At 38.7% G+C, this 22,101-nt stretch overlaps 1 protein-coding gene across 1 annotated transcript; it reads right to left on the reverse strand.

Moving 5' to 3' along the window:
* Positions 1-1,027: 1,027 nt before the first annotated feature.
* LOC308647185 (uncharacterized protein) lies at positions 1,028-19,943 on the reverse strand. Its single transcript, XM_081291149.1, has 3 exons — positions 19,598-19,943; positions 6,284-6,416; positions 1,028-1,103 (listed from the first exon to the last, which is right to left on the reverse strand). Exons 1-3 carry the CDS (start codon positions 19,768-19,770, stop codon positions 1,047-1,049), a joined length of 363 nt encoding a protein of 120 aa, XP_081147275.1. The 5' UTR covers positions 19,771-19,943; the 3' UTR covers positions 1,028-1,046.
* Positions 19,944-22,101: the final 2,158 nt, after the last annotated feature.

Below are 22,101 nucleotides of genomic sequence, written 5' to 3' on the forward strand. Positions count from 1 at the left end.
CACCACTGCCACCACTAGGACTCTACCACCTTTATCACCTGCATTACCACCTCCATCAACATCGCCACCTGCACCATTACCACCTCCTCAATCAACACCCCCACCTCTTCTATTTCTACCACCACTTATGCCACCTCCATGACCACCAACGCCTCCACCTTCACCACCAACACCTTCACCATCTCCCCCTTATTTCTTAGTGTATATGTATGTTCCCTATAAAAAGTCAATAGATAAAGTAAGCTGGTTACATTTTACATATCTCCAACATATGTCCAATGAGTCATATTATCTTACATATCCTCTTACTTCTCAAGCCCAACTATATTAATATTTAATGGTCTCTAAATTTCTTTCTGCTTAGCTGTCACAGTTAATAAAGTGATCAGTCAAGAAAATGTCAACTAACATATATCTCATGAGCATAAAATTTGTCATGCGTGGTATCTGTGTGAATATAAAAGAACTACTCCCTTACCTGAGTAACTGAAATATATGACACATCAGGGAAGAACACAGGCACTAAGAACTGAGGGCACAGTGTGGGGATCTGCTGGTGTCCTTGGGGTAACACCTACCCTGACAGAGGATATAAAGAGAGTGGAAAGTTGCCCACGTCACTGGAGCTCAGGATGCGAGAAGCAGCTGTATGCCCAGAGGAGAAGGGGCCCACAGTGCTCGTGCTTTTCCTTCCTAGCTCTCCTACTGGTGAGGTGGGAGGGAGCGAGTGACTTCAGTGAGAGTGAGACAGACAGAAGAGGCCAGCCCCTCCCACAGAACTGGGAGGCTGGGCACACAGGCCTTCAGCATCCCTTCACAGGCTTTCCTACATCATTTTCTTGCTTTTAATGCCCAGCTCCTTATTCACCAACCAGGAACCCAAGTCAGGTGAAGAAGTGTGTGTTGAAGTGAAGAGGCAACTGAGTTTTAAAACAGCCCTCTAGATCCCACAGATCTTACAACTGGAGGCCTTGGAGGTAGAGGGAGATGGAGAAATTTTTCATCGTTGATAACTTCATAGACTTACATACGTTTTCTATTAGTCTTCATGGAGATTCCTCTTTGTCAGGAGAAAGAAGTATCTTTTCAAATATGAAAATCCACTGATCACCAAAAAAACCAGAGAGCTATTATTCAGGCAGCAGCAAATTACGACTTATTAGGCCAAAAAGTATACTCAAAGTAACACTCCAAGTAATTCCTTATCATCCATCCTCCCCTCTTATGACAAATAGTGCTCTAAAGTTTTGAAGTATGTATCCTTTTTGCCAAATATATTTAAAATATATTTTTTTAGTTGTAGTTGGACCCAATACCTTTATTTTATTTAGTTATTTTTATGTGGTGCTGAGGATCAAACCCAGTGCTTTGCACGTGCTGGGTAAGCACTTTACTGCTGAACCACAACCCCGGCCCTGCTCCCCCCCCCCCAAAAAAAAAGCTTCTTAATCATGACTGAATCCTTCTTTCACAAAAGGTTAAGGAATATCCCCATAAACTGTTACTGGATCATCATTTTTACTTATTGTGCATAAAACTTTATGTAGTATCTGTCTTCAAAGACAAGCAGTAATGGAGGCTTATACACATAAAGAAATAAATTGCTTACGTTTATATTCTAGAGTTCAAATAGAATGAACTTAACTCAGCTGACTTCATTCCCCTAGTTTAGGGAGGAAATTTGATTAGGAAAAGCTGTAAAATTTCAAGCAATCTATTAAATTTTTAAATTATCCCTTAAAATTCTTTAACTACACACTTAGAATCCAAGGAAGGGAGGGGACAGATGTAAAAATGTAACCTGATCACTCTATCAACAGGCAATGACACCAGAGTCAGAGGAAGTAGCTGAAAATGTAAACATCACTAACTACATCTAAAGACAAAGGATCCCATTTCTTCTTCAGATTGATTGTCAATATAGTCATCTCCAAATCATATCCGATGATTTTTGATTCTAGGACTCTATGGACACGAATGTCTGTGATGTTCACACCCCTTATATAAAATGACACACTATTTGCCTATAACCTATGTATATCCTCCCACATCCTCCTCAATATTTTAAATCATCTCTAGAAGCCTTATAATACCTAAGGCAATGTAAATGATTATTGTGCTCCATTGTTTAAGGACTAATAACAAGAAAAAAAGTCATATACAAGTTCAGGGCAGACAGGAGCTGGGCGCAATGGCACATGCCTGTAATCCCAGAAGCTCAGGAGGCCGAGGTAGGAGGATCCTGAGTTCAAAGCCAGACTCAGCATAAGCGAGGCACTAGGCAATGCAGTGAGATCTTGTCTCCAAATAAAGTACAAAATAGGGCTGGGGGGTGTGGCTCAGTGGTTGAGAGCCTCTGAGTTCAATCCCCAGTACAAAAAAAAAAAAAAAAAAAACCCTCACAAATAGAGAATTGTATATCACTTTTCCACCTCAGAGAAAAAAGAACCTATCACTTGACTTCTATAGCATTTTGCCCACCAAAAAGAAAAGCTTGGGTCTTTTAGGCAAAACACATCTACAGAAATAGACTGGTCCAGTTCAGAACTTGCCTAAGAAAATTTTGCCAAGTATCTCCGGACACTGTCTCAAGGAACTAGGGAGATTGGAGAGATGCCAGTCTCCCTCAGTGAACTAGGATACCAATCAATTATGCGGTAGGGTTTACAAAATGAACTAGAATGCCCATCCCATTTAATCCCCACAGAGAAAGCTGAAACAATTGCTTCTACCCAGGAGCGAAATGGCATCAATCTGATGCCTGGGACCAAAGCCAACAGTCTCAGCTGGAACCTGAGGGTTCTCGGCCAGAAACTGGGACCTTGAAACTATAGCAAGTAGATCTCTTGCTCCCACTTGCTATGCCTTTCCAAAGGCAAGAAAAGTTGTTTTTAATATTGGAAAATTTAGGAAAGTTAAAAGTAAAATAAGAATGTGTTATCCTGTTGGTGACACAGATTTGATATGTACCGTGAGAGGAGATTATGAACTGTCTGTCCATTTTAAGGATCTCTATTTACTTCAACAGTCATAGGAAGACATGCATTAAATTAGTATTTTTTAATTGTAAGAATAGTGTATAAAAATGACAAAATTTTCAGTCTTTTTTCAATGAGATGAACATTTACAAAGAGATCTATAGTGCCTAAGCTATTTCCTAAAGGGAACAAAGATTACTCCTATATAATTGAAAGCCATTTCAGATCCTTTACCAAGTACCTTCTCTTAAGACTGTTGTGACTTAGGTTTTAAAACTTGGTTTTCCATAATTATATTTACAAAGTTAATTACATTAGAGAGCCAATTCTTTTTGATTTTTGTGTGATGCTGGGATAAAAACCAATGGCCTAGTACTTGCTAGGTTAATGCTCTGTCACTGAGCTCTATTCCCAAACACCTTTCACCTCCCATAAAACCCTTGTGTAATCCATGTTTCTTCTCAAAAATACAAAAGCACAGCACTTCCTTCTTTAAAAAAAAAAGATAGAATTTTAAAATATAGGGAAAAATCATCTTTTTAGTCCCACACCAAGATGTTATATTCCCCTAAGTATCTTAGATATTTTAGTGCTGTCACAAACTTTGGTAGGAAGTGAGAGTAGTCAAGCTTTTAAGCTCCTCTTTTATTAATATTTTTTATTGTTTGGAAAATAATTTTATAGCTTTTCTAGAAATGGAATATACTCATTGTAAAAATGTCTAACGGTCTACAAGTGTTGAAAGGGTAAAATAAATTGCTGCCTCACCATTACTGTGAAAACCTAAGAAAATGAATTCAAATAGTGAAAAACTTGAGTTTTGCAATAATTAGATTTCATTAGTACATTCCCCTTAATGAAAGAGAAATGGAGTACCACATGCCAAAGTCCCCAGCCTTTTGATCCACCCTTCAGAAGTAGAAAACCAAAATAGAAAGCAACAACATAGTCCATGAAGACAACTGCACATACCACCACACAAGAACCACAGACCATGCCTGCAATCCACCTTCTGTGAACTTTTCCTCTTTTTTTTTTTTTTTAGAATTTTTAATATTTATTTTTTAGTTTTCGGCGGACACAACATCTTTGTTGGTATGTGGTGCTGAGGATCGAACCCGGGCCTCACGCATGCCAAGGGAGCGCGCTACCGCTTGAGCCACATCCCCAGCCCCTTTTCCTCTTTTTTAACCTCAATGACAAATGCCTTTCCTTCATGCTAAGACTTTACTTTTGAGATAACACCCCAAAATAAAGAATATCAAAAAGAAAAAAAATGAATTCTGTAGATGGTAAATCCACTGGATAGTGCTATTTTTTTTTCTTGCTTAGACTTTAGCCAGATAAAGTGTCTTATGGAACAAGGCAAAGAATAAATTATCAATCACTTTTAAGCATATTGATTATAATAAAAAGATAACTTCTGATCATTTAAATATTCATTTCTATTTGTGGGAAACTGGAGGCAACCTTACACAAAGTACCGTTGAATATCCCTTTTAGAGCACCAACACGTTGCCACACATGGCAAATTCCACACTTGCCCTCACATAACAGGTTGTAGTCAAAGCACAGGTACCCTAAAAATACTGTACACATTTATCTTCAATCTATGTATATAAAGTGTAAATGAAATACAAATGACCTAAGACCTAACATATCTCATTATGGAGATGTAAAAATGACAAAATTCAAAATCCAAAACATGCCTGATCCCAGACATTTCTTCGTCATGTTCTAGACAAATTTTAACTTTTTCTCCAACCAGAATGATTCTGGTTAAGCAAATAAATGTATTTTACAACATGTCATATTAATTACCTGATTATGTATCAGTAATGATAATATCAAACATCAGAGAAAAGAACCTGATAAAATTTCAATTTCCAATTTTATATTCTTTTGAGGTTTTTTTTGGTACCAGAGATTGAACCCAGGGCACTTAACCATGGAGCCACATCCCCGGCCCTTTTTTATATTTTATTAGAGACAGGGTCTCACTGAGTTGCTTAGGGCCTCACTAAGTTGCTGAGGCTGGCTTTGAACTCCTGTTCCTCCTGCCTCAGACGTCTGAATCACGAGGATTATAGGTGTGTACCACCTCGCCTGGCCTCCATTTTTATATTTTTAAAACATAATTCAAATTTGTTTCTCAGTGAATTTATTGCTTTACTTTTGAAAACAATTCACTTGATTGTATGTTTTCTAATAGTCACTTTCACTGTTAGGTTGACTTAGCAAAAACTGACTCCTTTACTCAGTTATTGGTTAAGTGTTTTCCTATAGATCACATTTCACTTTCTTATGTCTTGTATCATAAAAGTGTTCAAGAACACTTTAAAGCAAAATAATTGAATACAATTATTTTAGTAAAAATAATTGCTAAAAAGAATAAATCTTAACAAATGAAAAACGAGCATTCACATTTACTGAGCTTTTGTTTTTATCAATTATAGGTAAGAGATGCAAATGTCATATTCTCAAAAGCAGATAGGATTTAGTTTCATATACTAAAGATAGCAATTTGGTATCATTTTTTGAAACAACACTTGTCAGTGGTACTTTTATAATTCAGAATTTTTCAGAACTCAAAAGGCAGAAATGCACACATTCTCCTAAAGATCCTAAACATCCATTAATCTGCCAAGGAACAATGATACATAAATCTGAATAAAACTTTTTTCAAAGCAGACAGCATTCTAGTATGTACTTCACGGCATTACAGTGTATCTTTTAGTAGAGAGGAGCCTGACAGTGTTAGTGTTCTTTCAGAAACATGAATTGATTTATTACCATACACCCATAGGAAAAACATGTCACATGGCCTGGAACAAAAAAACATGACTGTTAGAGTTAATCACTTAGAACAGAGAGAAAGTGCAATCATTAACTGAATTGGGATCCATCCTAATAATTTTTGGCGTAACTACTTTCAAGTACTACCAGAAAGCTGAGTGTTTGGAGTTAATCAGATACTTAAGTCTCTGTTCATATTAACATGAATTTGTGATATTCAAAGAAATTTACATGGATAGTCTACTCAATTCAACATGTTCTCATAGAATTCAGGAAAAATTTCTTTATCTTCATCTTTCCAACAGAATCTTTGTTATGAACCATTTATTATAAATATATCCTGTGCATGCCAGTTAAGAAAATATTCTGGTTGGTAACCTGTTAGTTAAACCATTTTTTAGTTAAAAAAAAATGCTGACCACCAAATGAGACTATTATATTTTTAGGAAAAAAAATCAAAAGTTTTGCATTCCTTAAAAAATGAGAAAAGTATCAACCAGTCCACTTACAGTGAGTTCACAGAAATCGAAGCTATCAAGACTTTTGCTTCTGTGCAGTCTCCCTTTAATTCGTCTTAAAGAAGGTTTTCCTTGGCTGACACTAGAAGTAGCACCATTGGGATTTTCAGAGGATGGAGTAACCCTGGAAGAAGGGGGAAAATTGCTTAGAAAGGCAGATTTACACGTGAGCCTATTTCTAAAATTAGTGGTAAGCATTATTTACTTGAGGGTAGCTTTGGAAATGTCACACACACTCCTTTTTTCAACCAAAAAACCAAGAGCCACCAAACATTCTATCGGATACTCTTTCTAAATATTTCTTAGCAGCTGGTAGTGTAGGAATCTTCCTGAAAGAGTTCAAATATTCCAACATTAAAATTCACTAAAAGTCAACTCTGCCACCATCAAAGAAGCAATTACAACTAGACTGAGGTTTCCTAGGTAACTCACAGGCATTGGCTTCCCTTGGGACAGTGGTCTAACCAGCAGCACTCAGCGTGGTACACCCAGTAGAAGTCAGCTGTCACTGGAGAGATCGACAGATACTGTTCAGCATGCTTTTGTTAAGCATGAAAATAACTCCTCCAAATTTAAACATGACAGTCAATAATTCACCATGATTTTGGAATAAAAAACCACAGATAAGAAGAAATAGCAAATAATCTAAGCTATCTATCTATGGAGTGTACACTGGGATACATGTTCATACATAAAAACACAGAACTGACACATGCTCTCTTATTGCTGCGTCACTACTGGGTGGCAGCGTTAGAACAAACTAGTCAGAGAGAAGATGCTCTGGGCACCTGCAAGGAAACTGTTCTGTCAATTATTTTCTTAGAGATGACAAAATGTATAAAGCAATGGGAATGATTTCTAAATACGGTTTATGAAAGTCAATTTCTTCATATAGTAATGGAATTTCCTATTCATAATGCAGTCCATGTTCATATAATTTTCAACCCTTGTTACTTCTTAATTTTTTTATACTTCAAGTGTTGACCAGATGGGATAACATAAGACATAGCCTGTAAGCTCTAACTCCTTTTTCTTTTTCCCTTTTTTTTTGGGGGGTAGGGGGTACCCGGGATTGAACTCAGGGGCACTCGACCACTGAGTCACATCCTCATTCCTTTTTATTTATTTGTTTATTTATTTTCAAATTTTAAGACAGGTTCTCTCTAAGTTGTTTAGGGTCCCGCTAAGTTGCTGAGGCTGGCTTTGAACTTGCAATCCTCCTGTCTCAGTCTCTGGAGCTGCTAGGATTACAGGTGTAAGCCACCACACTGGCCTCTAATTGCTTTTTAAAAGATGCACAGAATGGACTACTAGCAAAATAAACTTGATTCATATATGAATAAGAGTAAATATTTGCGAGGTATGGTAGTGAGCACCTATAATCCTAGCAGTTCAGAGGCTGAGGCAGGAGGATGGAAAGTTCAAGACCTGTCTCAGTAACTTTAACGAGGCTTTAAGCAACTTTGTGAGACCCTGTGTCAAAAAGAAAAATAAAAAGGGCTAAGATGTGGCTCAGTAGTTAATTACCCCTAGGTTCAAACCCCAGTACAAAAAAAAAAAAGAGGGACTATTATAAAATAACAAGTTTATGTATGCCTGTAATTTAGAATGAATATATATATATATATATATATATATATATATATATATATATTTAGAATATTTAAAGAGTACAGAAAGATATGAAAATGGAAAGTAAAATGGGCCTCCTTCCCCCTCATCCTAAACCTCAGTCCATTTTCCAGACAACTACCATTACCAGTTCCTTTTACTACCTCCCAGACAAATGCTTATGTTATTTATGTATGTGCTTATTTCCTTTTGGAATTTTTAAGTAAGATGACCAAATTATTCATATTTTCCCACACCATATTTTTTTCACCTAATATGACTTGCATAATAACCACAATAACCATAATAACCACAATAACCCATGTAGAACAATTTCTTTTTAATGACTAAACAGTATTTTATGATACAGATGTAACATCATTTATCAATCACTTCCCTGCTGAGGAGCATTTATTTTGCTTTCAAATGTTTGCTATTAAATCTTTTTTTTAAATATATTTACTTTATTTATTTTTATGTGGTGCTGAGGATCGAACCCAGTGCCTTACATGTGCGAGGCAAGCACTCTACTGCTGAGCTATAACCCCAGCCCCTGCTATTAAGTCTTAAAGCAACAAATACCCATGACAATATTTGTAGACAAATTCAATACTTACTTAGGAAAGAATCCTAAGTGGAAATGCAGGGGTAGGGGTAGAAGATTTCTAAATGTTAACAGGCACTGACTTCCAAAATTTGCCAATTTATACTTCTACCAACAGTGTATGAGAATGTGCACTGGGTTAATCATTAAATACAAGGGCAACTCTATCTTTTAATTATTTTATAACTCAACTTTTCTGTGTTCTTCATTATACTTTTGTCTTGCTGAACTGATGATTTGTATAAAAAGGACTATTGTGGAGTTTCCCATGAAAAAGAGGGATTTGTCAATTAATCTTTGTCAGTCTGTTAGGTGTTTGCTTTCTACATTTCAAATCTTTCTGATTAGATGCCTTAATGTTTATTATTCAAATTTTCGTAGGGATTTAATGTTTTATCATATAGAAAGTTCTTGTGCCAATGATCAATTTTACCTTCATTTTATGCTATTTTAGAGCTATTTTATGTGGTGATAATTTTATGCTATTTTATCTATTGATAATTTCCCCCATCTACATTTTTTTTTTGGTACCAGAGATTGAACCCAGGGGTCCTTACCCACTGAATCACATTCCCAGCCCTTTTTATGTTTTGAGACAGGTTTCACTAAGTTGCTCAGGACCTTGCTAAATTGCTGAGGCTGGCTTTGAACTCATGATCCTCCTGCCTCAGCCTCTCAATCTGCCTCAGCCTCTCAATCCCAGCCCCCTTGCTGGGATTGCAAGTCTGCACTACAGTGCATGGCCCCCATTTACATTTCTAGGTTTATCTAGTTTATCTTTTTGTGTGCCTATGTTTTCAACCTTTCCAAGTCTGTCTTTTTTTTTTTTTTTCCTTAAGTTGTACCTTTACGTCTTGGCATGTAGCTAGAGTGGTTTTTTTTCTTCACCCAATCTGAGAGTAAATATCTTTGGAGATGCACTTAATCCATTCAAATTATGCTTATTTATATGTTTAGATTTATTACTATCATCTTTTTCTATGTTTTATTCCCATTATAAATGCTTTCTTATTTTTCTGCCTTATTAATATGATGGAGTTTTCTTGTCCCCAACTGCTCTATGACTGATTTCCCTCTCCAGTTAGTAGTTTGAAAGTTACACATATTATTAGGGCACACACACTAGCTAATACACACACACACACACACACACACAGAGTTGTCACTTGGTATCCATGGGGGATTGGCTCCAGAATCCCCTTTGGATATCAAATCTGTGGATATGCAACTCCTTTATATAACATGGCTATGCCAGACGCAGTGGTTCGGGGCTATAATCCCAGCTACTCAGGAAGCTGAGGATTGTAAATTTGAGGTCAGCCTGGACAGCTTAGCGAGACCCTGTCACAAAATTAAAAACAGAAAGGGTTGGGGGTGTAGAATCCCTGGGTTCTATCCTCAGTATCAGGAAAAAGTAGATAAAAGGTGAAGTATTTGCATATGACCTATGTAGACCGTCTCATACTTTAAATTATCTCTTCGTGCTTTATAATACCCAACATAAATGATATGTAAATACTTGTAACACTAAATTGTTTAGGGAACAATGACAAGGAGAAAAGTGTGTGTGTTTTCAGTACTGAGGTGATGTGTAAGGACATGGAGAGCATATTTTCCTGTCAACACCTAGGTTCATCAATATTGTCACCTCTTCTAAATAATAAACGGCATTAATGCATCTTCATGGCCCTTCTCTCACAGCACCACCACACTCCTACTAAAGCCAGCCTTCCCCTTGGAAAGTTTCCACGTTCCTAACTTCTCATTTACTCTACCAATTTACCTTTGCTCTTCTTGGATTCTTTAGCTTACTCCTCCAAATTGCTGACTGGATTATCAGTTTTGACAATTCAACTAGTCTCCTTTCCATCAGTGAGAAAATTAAAGTTTCAAAGTGCCTAGACTTCATGATTGAATGTTCTTTTGCAACTTTCTGAAAATAACTGTTAATCTGATGCTCTTCTATTTTCTCAGGGATTAGTTCCTCTGTTCTTTCAGTTTGGTAATTCTCAAGGTGCTGGTTTCTCCCACTGTTTGGTGACTTATACTGTCCACTTATATTTGTCCTGGAGAACATCTATTTTCCTCCTGTGGCATCTACTGTACCTGCCTTCAGTGACTCTGGCAGAGAGATAGCATGGGGTACTGGGGGTCTGTGAGGAAACTTCTTTGGGTTAGCAGGATTCAGTAGCTCCTTGGGAACAGCCCTGGCTCTGGCCTGGTGCCCACAGTCAATATTTAAGGAGGTGAGAAAGCAGCACCACTATGCTCTACTTGGCACAAACAGTGAGGATCAGGGGCTGAGCCAACCCAGCATATCACATGTAATTCATTTCCCAAGTGTCCCCATCTGCTGTCTGTTGATGCTTTTTCAATCTATCCACCCCACCTTTGCAAGGGTCTCCTGCGCATGCTCTGGACAGTGATTCTGTAAGGTTTTCTCTCAGTCCACCTACCTCTATCTACTAGCTACATTTCAGAATTCTCAAAAATGCAGGTCCACCCGGAATAGTGGCGCACACCCTAATCCCAGCAGCCTGGGGGGCTGAGACAGGATTGTGAGTTCAAAGCCAGCCTCAGCAAAAGTAAGGTGCTAAGCAACTCAGTGAGACCCTGTCTCTAAATAGAATATAAAATAGGGCTGGGGATGTGGCTCAGTGGTCGAGTGCCCCTGAGTTCAATCCCCAGTAACCCCCGTCCCCCCCCCCAAAAAAATGCAGGCCCACAGAAGCATTCTTTACCTTCATTTAGACATCATTAATTTTACTGAAGCTTTTTAATTAACTTTTTTTTATTTAATTGAATTTTCTCACTTTGATTCAGATCCCAAAGTATAAATTTAATGCTACCTTTTTCATGATTCTCAATATAAAAAGAAGCACACTTTACAACCCTATTTTCCTTTCTGCAGAGTTAAAAGCTTCCACAAAAACAATAAAGAACTTTATTCAAAGGGAAATGTTTCAGCACGTTGGAATGGGCAAAGAATTTTTGGACAAGACTCCAAAAGTACAGGAAACAAAATGAAAAAATAAACAAATGGGATACATCAAACTAAAAACTTTCTGTACAGGAAAAGAAACGATCAAGGAGTAAAGAGACTACCCACAGATGGGAGAAAATATCTATACAGCATACATCTGACAAGGAGTTAATATCTAGAATATATAGAGAATTCCCAAAACTCAAGAGCAAAAAAACAAACAAATAAATGGCCCAATTAAAAAGATGGGTGTGGTATTGTACACCTGTAATGCCAACTACTGGGGAGGCTGAGGCAGGAGATTGCTTAAGCCAACAAGTTCAAGATCAGCTTGGGCAGTGCAATGAGACCCCTCCTCAAAAAACACAAACAAAATAGAATGGACAATAGACCTAAATAGAAAATTTTCTGGAAAAAAAAACATACCAAATGGCCAACAGATACATGAAAAAAATGTTCAACATTTTGTTTGTCAGAGAAATGCAATCATGACCTCATCCCAGTAAGAAAGGCTGTGACCAAAATGACTGAAGATAACAAGCGCTGGCAATGATGTGGAGAACAGGGAGCCCCTGCACGTTCTTGGTGGGAATGCAAATTAATACAGCCATTATGGAAAACACTATGGAGCTTCTTTAAAAAATTTTTAAATACAACTACCATATGATCCAGCAATCCCACTCCTGGGTATATATCCAAAAGAAATGAAATCAGTATGTTGAAGAGACAGCTGCCCTCCCATGCTCATGGCAGCACTATTCACAATAGTCAGGGAAGGGAAACTATCTAATGTTCACCAACCCATGGACAAAGGAAATGTGTAAGGCACATAATGGAATACCATTCAGCCATAAAAAAGAATAAAAGCTTGTTATCGAAAACAACATAGATACAAGCAGAGATCATTAAGTAAAGTAAGCCAGACACAGAAAGATAAGTTCCACATGATCTCACACTGCAATATAAAATGTTGATCTCATAGAAATTGAGAACAGAATGGTCGTTACCAGAGGGTGAGGAGAGTTGAACAAGGAGCAATGGGGAAAGGTTGATCAACAGGCACTAAGGTTCACAAGTCCTAATGTGCACAGCAGAGTGACTACAGGTAACAACCATGTACTGAATATTTCAAAAAAAAGCTAGAAGAAAGGATTTTGAATGTTTTCACCATAAATAAATAATAAATGAGGAGATCAACATGTTTAATTTGATTTGACATTATACAACATATACATGTAACAGAACATCATATGATACTTCATAAATATGTACAATTTTAAGTTTTTATAGATAAATTAAAATAAACTTAAGTTTTTAAATGAACTTATTCAAAAGAGGACATATTGGAAAGAATTATAAAACAATACACATGTCAATTTTTTTCTTTTATTTCTTCTCTCTCACTTTATTTTGATGGCACTGGTTAAATCATATGGTCATATTTTAGGAAGTGAATGTAAACATAATGTTCACTCTTTTGATGAAATCATCTGGCTAATATTTTTCATAAGATTTTCTCTCATCTGACTTTAATAGGCATCACTATTTTCCCTTTTCTTCAAACCTATAAGCTTAAAACCTAGAGCTTACACCAAATTTTACAAATGGCAGGCAGCCAAGACATTTATCAGAATAAACTCAATATAATACTAAATCCAATGACAAGGCTAAAAAATCATAAATATAACTAGAAGAATGGACCAAACCCTTTCCCACCAGGATCATAATAAAAGTATTTAATAACCAGATGAGCAGAATAGATAAATACCAGGTGAAGATCCTCTGGACCCACCTGCTTATGGTCCCCCAAAGAGGATGGAATTGGTTAAGGCTCCTCCACGGTAGTGTCATTCATTTATAAGCTTTAACCAAGTCTCTTTGAAGGTGAGAGGCCAATTGTTAAAAAGCATGGTTCAATAATGACCAGCTCCCTTTCCTTGGTGGGGAATAAAGAAAAGAATAAACATTGATCCAGATAACTGTGGAGAATGTTAACTCCAGTTTAAGAAATGGTCTTATAGGTAGAATTTAAGGTTTTGCTTCTCCTTTGTTGATTATTGTCTTTGAAAAGAGGGGTCCTGGGGGCTGGGGCTGTGGCTCAAGTGGTAGCGCGCTCGCCTCGCATGCGTGCGGCCTGGGTTCGATCCTCAGCACCACACACCAACAAAGATGTTGTGTCCGCCGAGAACTAAAAAATAAATATTAAAAAAAATTTTCTCTCTCTCTCTCTCTCCTCTCTCACTCTCTCTTTAAAAAAAAAAAAAAGAAAAGAGGGGTTCTGGGGAGATCAACATGTTTACTTCGATTTGACATTATACAACAGGTTTCTGTTGGACACTCACGGAATACAGGGGCATATCTACAACTCAGGTAAGAAGAACTGTACTTGGTTACAGAAAGCCACCAAGGACAGTTCCCCCAGATGTACAGTAGGAGTTTTCTAATCCCAAGGGATCACCCTCCCCCACCCCTGATGGTATGAATCTGAACTGAATAACAGACTTTGGGAATAGTTCCCCAAATATTTCAGGGAATGACCTTTAATGTCAGGGAAATATGTTTAGGAACTGAGTTATAAGCACCTTGTGTTTTCTCTTGAATTAAGGGGAAATCAATATTTAGCTTACAGTGAAGTTTTCTAAATTCTTCATTTCATTTTATCATCCATAAAGGGACGTTGGGGAGAAAATCAATCTCTCTCTCTCTCTCTCTCTCTCTCTCTCTCTCTCTCTCTCCAATCTCTTCCTATGTTTCTCAGGGGACCATGTTTTACTGGTGGGCCAGGCCAATGTGCCCATAAGGTAAAAATCCAGGGTCCAGCCTCTCATCTCACTTCCTGCTTCCACAGAATAAACATGTCCTGGTAAGGCTCACCCCAGGAGTCAGGTCTCCTTTTGTTCATTTCCATTCTCTTTGCCTGACATTATTAGGCCAGGGTCCACCCTCTTAGCTTCTGAGAAAAGAGAGGACCATCCCCTCTTGGGCTTGAAGGCCAATCTGCTTCAGCATGGCTTCCTGGAAGGTCCTCATGTGGGTGATAACTGGCACCTGCCCAGATATTAACAACCCAGTAAATTGTTTACCACTTAGTTCTTGTTCCTTGTGTGTACATTCCCCATTTCGAGGACACAAGGGGAAAGGTAAACACCAATCCAACCCTATCAATCATGTCACACCTACACTTGCAAACGTCTGGCCTGTTGCTGGCTGCCATCCAGGTACAGACTGCTAAACCTTCAATACAGCATTGCAAAGTCCTTGAAACCCAACAGAAATCTAAAAAATTCACTCATCCAAAATACACAGCACACAACTCCTTACATTCTGCAACCATCCCTCCCAGACTCTCCCTCTGCTGGAATGCCCTCCTGCTCCCCATCCTTGCAAAGCTGATGCCCAAGGGGAGTATTAGATATCCTTGTATTTGTGTATTCCTTCTATTCCATTTCAAATTTCCAGTAGAAAATAATTCAATAACAACAAAGAATGGGGCAAAAATAAATCAGCAAGATGGTAAAAATGAAGCAGTTATGCAAGAACCAAACTATTCATAAAGTGGCAATGCTTCTATAAGATATGAAGTTTAAATTATCAGCAGTTGACAGACACCACCAAGAGTCAAGACAATGCTAATGAGTGACAGCAAAGCATCCTTCCCCAAAGAGGGGAATCCCAAACAACAGTGTAAGAACAAGAGCATTGGCATACTGCTAAGAACAGAAGTGCAGCTGACTTTAAAAAGACACTGACTCCTTCTAAGGACACTTTCATAGAAGATAGCAAAATGCTAACTTCTGTTTTTAAGTATCAGACTTTAGAAACCTTAATGATTCACTTATTAGATTAATAGCAAATAGTCTTTAGTTGCACTTGTAAATAATAATGTGTGTAATCATCTATAATTTGCTCATTATGAAACTACAAAAGGACTTGGATATTAGAGCCCTTCACATCCCAGCAGGCAGACCTGTGTGACACATGAGTGGTCCATATAACACCCATGAAGAAACTAATACTACTGGGTCCTTACACCTATTTTCAGCTATTCTCTCCTCCTACACTATCATCCTCCTCCTCCATTGTCTTTTAATCCAATAACCAGCATAAAACCTGCTGACTCTGGGCAAGTCAATAACCTTATTTGTAGACTGGGAAAATACAGCACCTACCTCACAGGGATGCTATAAGTTAAATGACAGGATGCTTGCAAAGCACTTCTATAGGTTGCTAATAATAGCTTAATGAACAGTAGCTTTGAACACTTTCAAAATCTGATTATTGGATGGCTACTTGAATCAGTACATTGATGCTGCATGGCTTTCAGTAATCACTGACTCAAATAACCACAAAAAATCTTTTTATAAGATGAAAAAAATCAAATGACAACCCCTTCTCTTCTACCTCAGGTCAGTGTAAACACTCCTAAAAACACTTGGTGCAAAAATTAAAAGACAGTTGACAACCATACCATTATTATTAAATTTTTTTTCATGTTTCAGAATAGATAGGATTATTATATGACTCTTACCAAACCTGCTGAAGAGCAGGGTGACTGTCACCTTATTTAGAATGTCACCTTATTTAGAAAAAGAGACTTTGCAGATGTAATTAAGTTAAAGATCTTGAGATGAGATCATCCTAGATTATTCAGGTGGTCCTGAATCCAATGACAAATATCCTTATAAGAGACAGAAGAGAAGACAGATGCAGAAGAAAAGGACATGTAAAGATGGAGGCAGAGACTGGAGGAATGTGGCCACAAAGAGCTACCAGGAGCAGGAAGAGGCAAGGAAGGATCTCCCCTAGAGCCCTCAAGGGAGTGTGGCCCTACTGACACCTTGACTTTGGGCCTCTGGCCTCCAGAACTGTGAAATGAAAAATTTCTGTTGTTTAAGGCCACCAAATCTGTGGTCATCTGTTCCAGCAACCCTAGCAAATACAATATCCTACTGCTTTTCATAATTGGTAATCACAGGAAACCCCCAAAGGAAGACAGTAGGCTGAAGCAACTTCTACCCATCTGGGGTAGAGGTAGCAGGCCTTCCTCTGGGTTCCTAAACAGTGATGATTCAGAACCAAACACTGCATGCACTCCTACTTCTGTCTCTAGGAGACAAGGAAAAGAGAGGACAAGCAGAAGAGGGTTCTTATAGGCTCCACCAACGCACATGGGTCTGTTTATTTCAGTTTCCACATAAATTGGTCTGTAAAATATGATACTTCTTAAGGGATTTCAGGAGTCCAGTAGAAAAACAGGGAACACTGCACAAAAGAAAGTTGATGGTCACCAATGCCCAAACTAGATGAAGTGTGGGAACAAAGCACTAGATCATCCCGTCCCATCTTTTATACTGGTATAAGCTTTGCAAGCCCACGTCTTTTAGTGCAGACTACAATAATTTAAAGAGAGAAACAGAGAGAGAATTCAAATTTTCATAAACATATCCATACAAATCTTCATATATATCACAATTTTCATAGTATGACCTCATATTTTATAAATGGGCAGATGCTGGTGCATTCCAAGGTTTGACACAAGTTGCTGGTGTCTGCTACAGGTCCCCACCACTCTGGAGTTGGAACCTACATCTTCTTATCTTCTAACCATGTAACAGTGCTTTATATCTCAAATTCTCCATGTGCAATTATGATGATATTGACAAAATTAAAATGCTATCTAGAAAAAAATTCCAGAGGAAATAAGAGATAAGTGGACCAATTTAAAAGAAAAGTACTCTCCAATTGTGTTGAGAAGTACTACCCATAACAGAGTTTTTGTAGAGTATGCTCTTCATTTTTTCCTCTGCAAAAACTAGATTAAGCTTTGCAAATTAGCATTCAGTGGAAACTCTGAAACACTCATCTAAGATTATGAAAAAGGTTACACAAAATCCACCAGATTTTTGCAGACCATCTCTTAATAGGATGGTTTTTATCCCTGGTCCAAATTTATTGTCTGCTTCCATGTGAAATCATTACAGTACAAATATTACCTGAATTTTATTTCCTTAGAGCCTCTCTTCACAAATTCTGTGTTTGGGAAATGTATTAAAAGAAACAGTGCTCCAAATGATGAGAAAGAGTAAATTTAGTTTCTTAACTTTGTGATTTAATGTTGCTAATATTCATGGCTAGGAGCTTCTTAAATATTATTCTTGTATCTCTTTAAAGTGAGCATAAAGAAAACTGATTTCTTTAATGGTCATTCTCAGCCACACATTATTAAGAATTCATTTTTAAGTAAGAATTCACTTCTCCATTTACTCAACAAATATTTATTGAGATGCTATTTTGTGCCAAATATCAATTGTAGGGGATTTCGTCATGGACCAAATAGACAAAAGTCCTCCCTCATGCAAGTTACATTTTGATGGAGAGAAAGAAACAACATACATGAAAAATAAGTAAAAAATAAATAGTGTGACCCACTTGAATCAAATGTATGAAAGATGATATGTCATGAGCTTTGTAATGTTTTGAACAACCAATAAAAATAAATAAATAAATAAATAAATAGTGTGTTAGGTATCAGGAGAAATGCAGGGTATGGGTAAGACTGCTGGTGTTCACCATCAATCTGATAAATCATCTTTAAATATTACTTTGCGTTCCTTCACAGGAGTGACCTATACTTGTTTGTTTGTTCATTTGTTTATTGTGGTGCTGGGATTAAACCCAAGGCCTTGTACAGGCTAGGTGAGCACTCTACCACTGAGCTATATAACCAACCCTCATAGACATTTTATTCAGTTTTTACTACGCTAGTCTTCTATGTGTTATTCCTTTCTATTCATCAAATTAAAATATCTTCTTTAGAATAAAAAAAATGGTGGTAGGGCAAGGAGGAAGATACTAATGTTTACTAAGCATCTATTATTCAGCCAGGCACAGGAGTAGACATGTTATATTCATTATCAGAATTGATCTGTGTATTATACCTGAGGGAGATAACAAGATTCTCATTTTACAGGGGAAGAAACAGATACTCTGGTAACTTGCTTAGTGTCACACAGCACGTGACAGAGATGAAATTTGAACTTTGGTGCTCACATTTGTTGCCTTCCCTCCAAAAGTGACTACTATTAGGCTTCTTTTTTTTTTTTAACCCATCTTTTTCTCACTGATCAACCTTTAAAGATCTTGGATCATTAATTTTTGATACAGCAGAAATTAATTTTCCCAAATACCTAAAAAGCAGCCTCCCTTCCTTTCTCTACAACCTTAGGATCGAATTAACTATGTTCAATGGAATAAAACAAAACCTTTATGAATAGCACTGACCAGTAATTTTAATTAGTAACCATCAATAACTATCACAATTATTGGCCTCTTTTTTTTTTTTTTGTAATCACCTTCCCTTTACTTATTTCTTCTGTGATAAAACCTTAAATCTACATCTCAAGCCACTAGAATGCCTAGGTGGCCACTGGGGCTGCGATATGGCAATTTAAAAACTAACAAAATGCGACATGCAATCAGAGATAATCAACTATATAAACCAGGTCTGGTTAACTTCCAGATATTTTCATTAAGGGCGTTCTTTTTCTGTTACCTCAATAACAATTTCCAGGTCGAAGGAACCAGAAAACATGCAAATAAAATAATAGTCTCTGACAATGCAATTCTAATCTCACAATTTATTTCCCCTACCGTGGGAACAATTCATTTTTACTATGTACTCAAGAGCAGATGGATTTGGGGAAAAAAACAGAGAACGTATACACAAAGATAATAAATTGGTGTCTGTATGCCAAGAAAGCCTGGCTTGAAATTTGGAGTCACAACTCGCCGGTATGGAGCTAAAAGGACAGACAGGGAGGGAGGCCCGGTCCAGTGCCAGCAACCGGCAGGTCCCTGCAGCTAGCTCGCTGCAGCGCGCAGCTCTACGTGTCGTTGGGCACCGTGAGGGTCGTGGCGGCGCTCGGCCCTGGGAGATTGAAACCGCTGCTGCACCCCGCGCTCTCCGAGCACCGTCGGCCGGGTCACCGCGGCCTGGCCACTGGCCCGCCCCTGCCCCGGCCCGGCTCCCGCCCCACGCCCCGCGCCCCGCGCCCCGCGCCCGGTCCCGCTGGGGCTCTGCGCCCGCGCGCGCCGCGCCCTCCCTCACCACAGCTTCCTCTTGAGCGGCAGGAGGCTGCCGCGGTTGGAGGGGGTGACACCGATGGCCATCTGCAGCACCGTCAGGTATTTCTGGTACTTCATCTTGTCCCCGCTCCGCTCGCGGGCAGGGCCCCGCCGCCGCCGCCGCCGCCGCAGACACAGCCCTTCCAAGCGCCGCATAGATCAGCTCTGGGCCATCCGCCGTCGCCACAGCTCCCGCCGCTCCCGCCGCCGCCGCCGCCGCAGTGTGCGCCCGGCTCCTGCTCCCGCCGCCGTGGCCCTGCGTGGCCGGGATCCCGATCCCACCGCCGTGCGTGGCCAGGGCTCCCGCCGCCGCCGTCGCCGTGCGTGCCCGGCCGCTCCCGCCGCCGCCGTGCGTGGCCCGCCGCTCCAGCCGCCGCCCGCACCGCCTCCTCCACTCGGGAAGCCGGGCTCCGGTGCGCACCCTGCGGGTTTTGCAGACAGCGGGGCGTGCATGGTGCGCGCTCCTGGAGCTGCGGGCGAGGCCTGATCTCCGCGTGCCTCAGTTTCTTCATCGGCCCCCAGGAGCTCATTTCCAGTCGTTTATACCCAAAAAGAATCTCAGAGTGAAAAAAAATTTTATTTTAGAATTACTACTAAATGGTTTGTTGTCATCATATGTTGTCTACCCTAAACTGACGATTTTGCATTTACATTTAATATATATTGCATGCATATTACTTATATATTATACATCCAAAGATATGCAGTCCTCATTTGCATGGTAGTTCTGGATGGTGGAAATACTAAACCATTCCAGACTTCCTCAAGAATCAATGGGAAAAAGTTAAAAGATTGTTACATGACCTTTTAAATTTCGCAAATACGTTAAAAAAAAACTTGAATCTTTGTAAATGGTAGTTAGAAATGTATACGGAAATTTAAAAAATGGAAAACTATTGAGTTAATACAATTTATTGAGTTAATGCAATTTAAAACAATACAAACATTGAGAATTAAAGTATTTTTTTGTTGTTAAAGCATATCAAGAGTTGGGGCTGGGATTGTAGCTCAGTGGTAGAGCGCTTGCCTAGCACAGGCGGGACTCTGGTTCGATCCTCACCACCACATAAAAATAAATAAATAAATAAAGGTATTGTGTTGTGTTCATCTATACCTAAAAAATAAAAATAAAAAATAAAAAATCAAGAGTTAAGTTAAACAGTGCTTGTCTTCCAGTGTAACTCATATACCCCAAATTTCTGTGCCTTGGCAAAGCATCATATTTGGATTACTCTCAGCACGTTATTCTTTGTGCTACTAATGTCATGCAATATCTCAAAGAGTTCCTTTAATGTTATTTATTTTGCTTTGTTTTTGTTGATGTCCTCAGGGACATCCTCATCCTTTTTGTCCTCTTCATTTCAGTTTCTTATTTAGTATATTCTGCTGGCTTCATATCCAGAAAGTCACAATCTCTGAGTTGTCCATTTCTTTTATATTTCCTTTATATTCCATTCGAATTTCACTTCAATTCTATCCTTAACCTTTTTGTTTGTTTGTTTTTGTTTTTGTTTTTGCTGCACTTTCATCTTTGTTGACAGATTCTCTCTTTCAATTACTAATTTTTATACAGTGCTGTGCTGGTTACCACTGGGAGAAAAGGAAGCAACACAACTGTACACTTTGCTGTCAGTGCCTAAACTGAATAAACCAAAGGCTTGCAACAATACAAGAAGTTTTTATTCAAGAAAAAGTACTGCATCTTGTTGAAAACTGTAGGCTCACTGTGGCCTTAAAACTATGGCAGTTTTCTTTGAAAACCAGCAGACTAGCAGCTACTGGAGAAAAAAGAATGGATGTAGGTCCCCTCAAAAGCCCCATCCTCAGAAAACAGTCATCATTTGACCTAACAGCACCTTGAAAAGTTCCATTCTCAGTGCTTGCCTTTATTTGACCTGGCTCAGATCTTGCTGTGAAGTAGCCCTATTGCCAGGGCATTTGTTGAAAACAATCCATTGCAATTGCTTAGCATCACAGCTTCCTGAAGTGGTGAAATCAGTGGGGACTATCAAGAAGCTAACCAAACTGGGCACAGTGGGGCTTGCCTGTAATTCCAACAGTTCAGGAGGCTGAGGAAGGAGGATTGTGAGTTCAAAGCCAGCCTCAGCAAAAGCAAGGCACTAAGCAAGTCAGTGAGACCCTGTCTCTAAATAATATATAAAATAGGATTGGGGATGTGGCTCAGTGGTCAAGCATCTCTGAGTTTAATCTTGGTAAACCCCTTCTCCCCCTAAAAAAAGAAGCTCACCAAGTAAGTAAATAAATAGGATAATGGGAAATGTAAGTACATAAGTTTTCTCAAAAATTTCTGACCTATTCCTAGGACTCCAGAATGCTATGCATACATGCAGGACTGTACATATTCAGGAAACATCTGAAAAGGCCTAATCTCCCACTTCCAGTTGACCTTGAGGTTCAATTCAAGCAGAAAGTACAGGTTAAACAAGAGTAGCAAACCACCAACTGGGATATTTGGGATATTGAAGG

Source organism: Spermophilus citellus (assembly GCF_964194105.1).
Source record: "Spermophilus citellus genome assembly, chromosome: 4".
Taxonomy (NCBI): domain Eukaryota; kingdom Metazoa; phylum Chordata; class Mammalia; order Rodentia; family Sciuridae; genus Spermophilus; species Spermophilus citellus.

Coding starts and splice junctions, on each gene's coding strand:
- LOC308647185 (XM_081291149.1), bottom strand. CDS start 19,770: ATGCGGCGCTTGGAAGGGCTGTGTCTGCGGCGGCGGCGGCGGCGGCGG. Junction 6,417..19,597: donor CCGCTCAAGAGGAAGCTGTG/GTGAGGGAGGGC, acceptor CCCTTCTTCCAG/GGTTACTCCATCCTCTGAAA. Junction 1,104..6,283: donor TCGATTTCTGTGAACTCACT/GTAAGTGGACTG, acceptor TTTGGTGATCAG/TGGATTTTCATATTTGAAAA.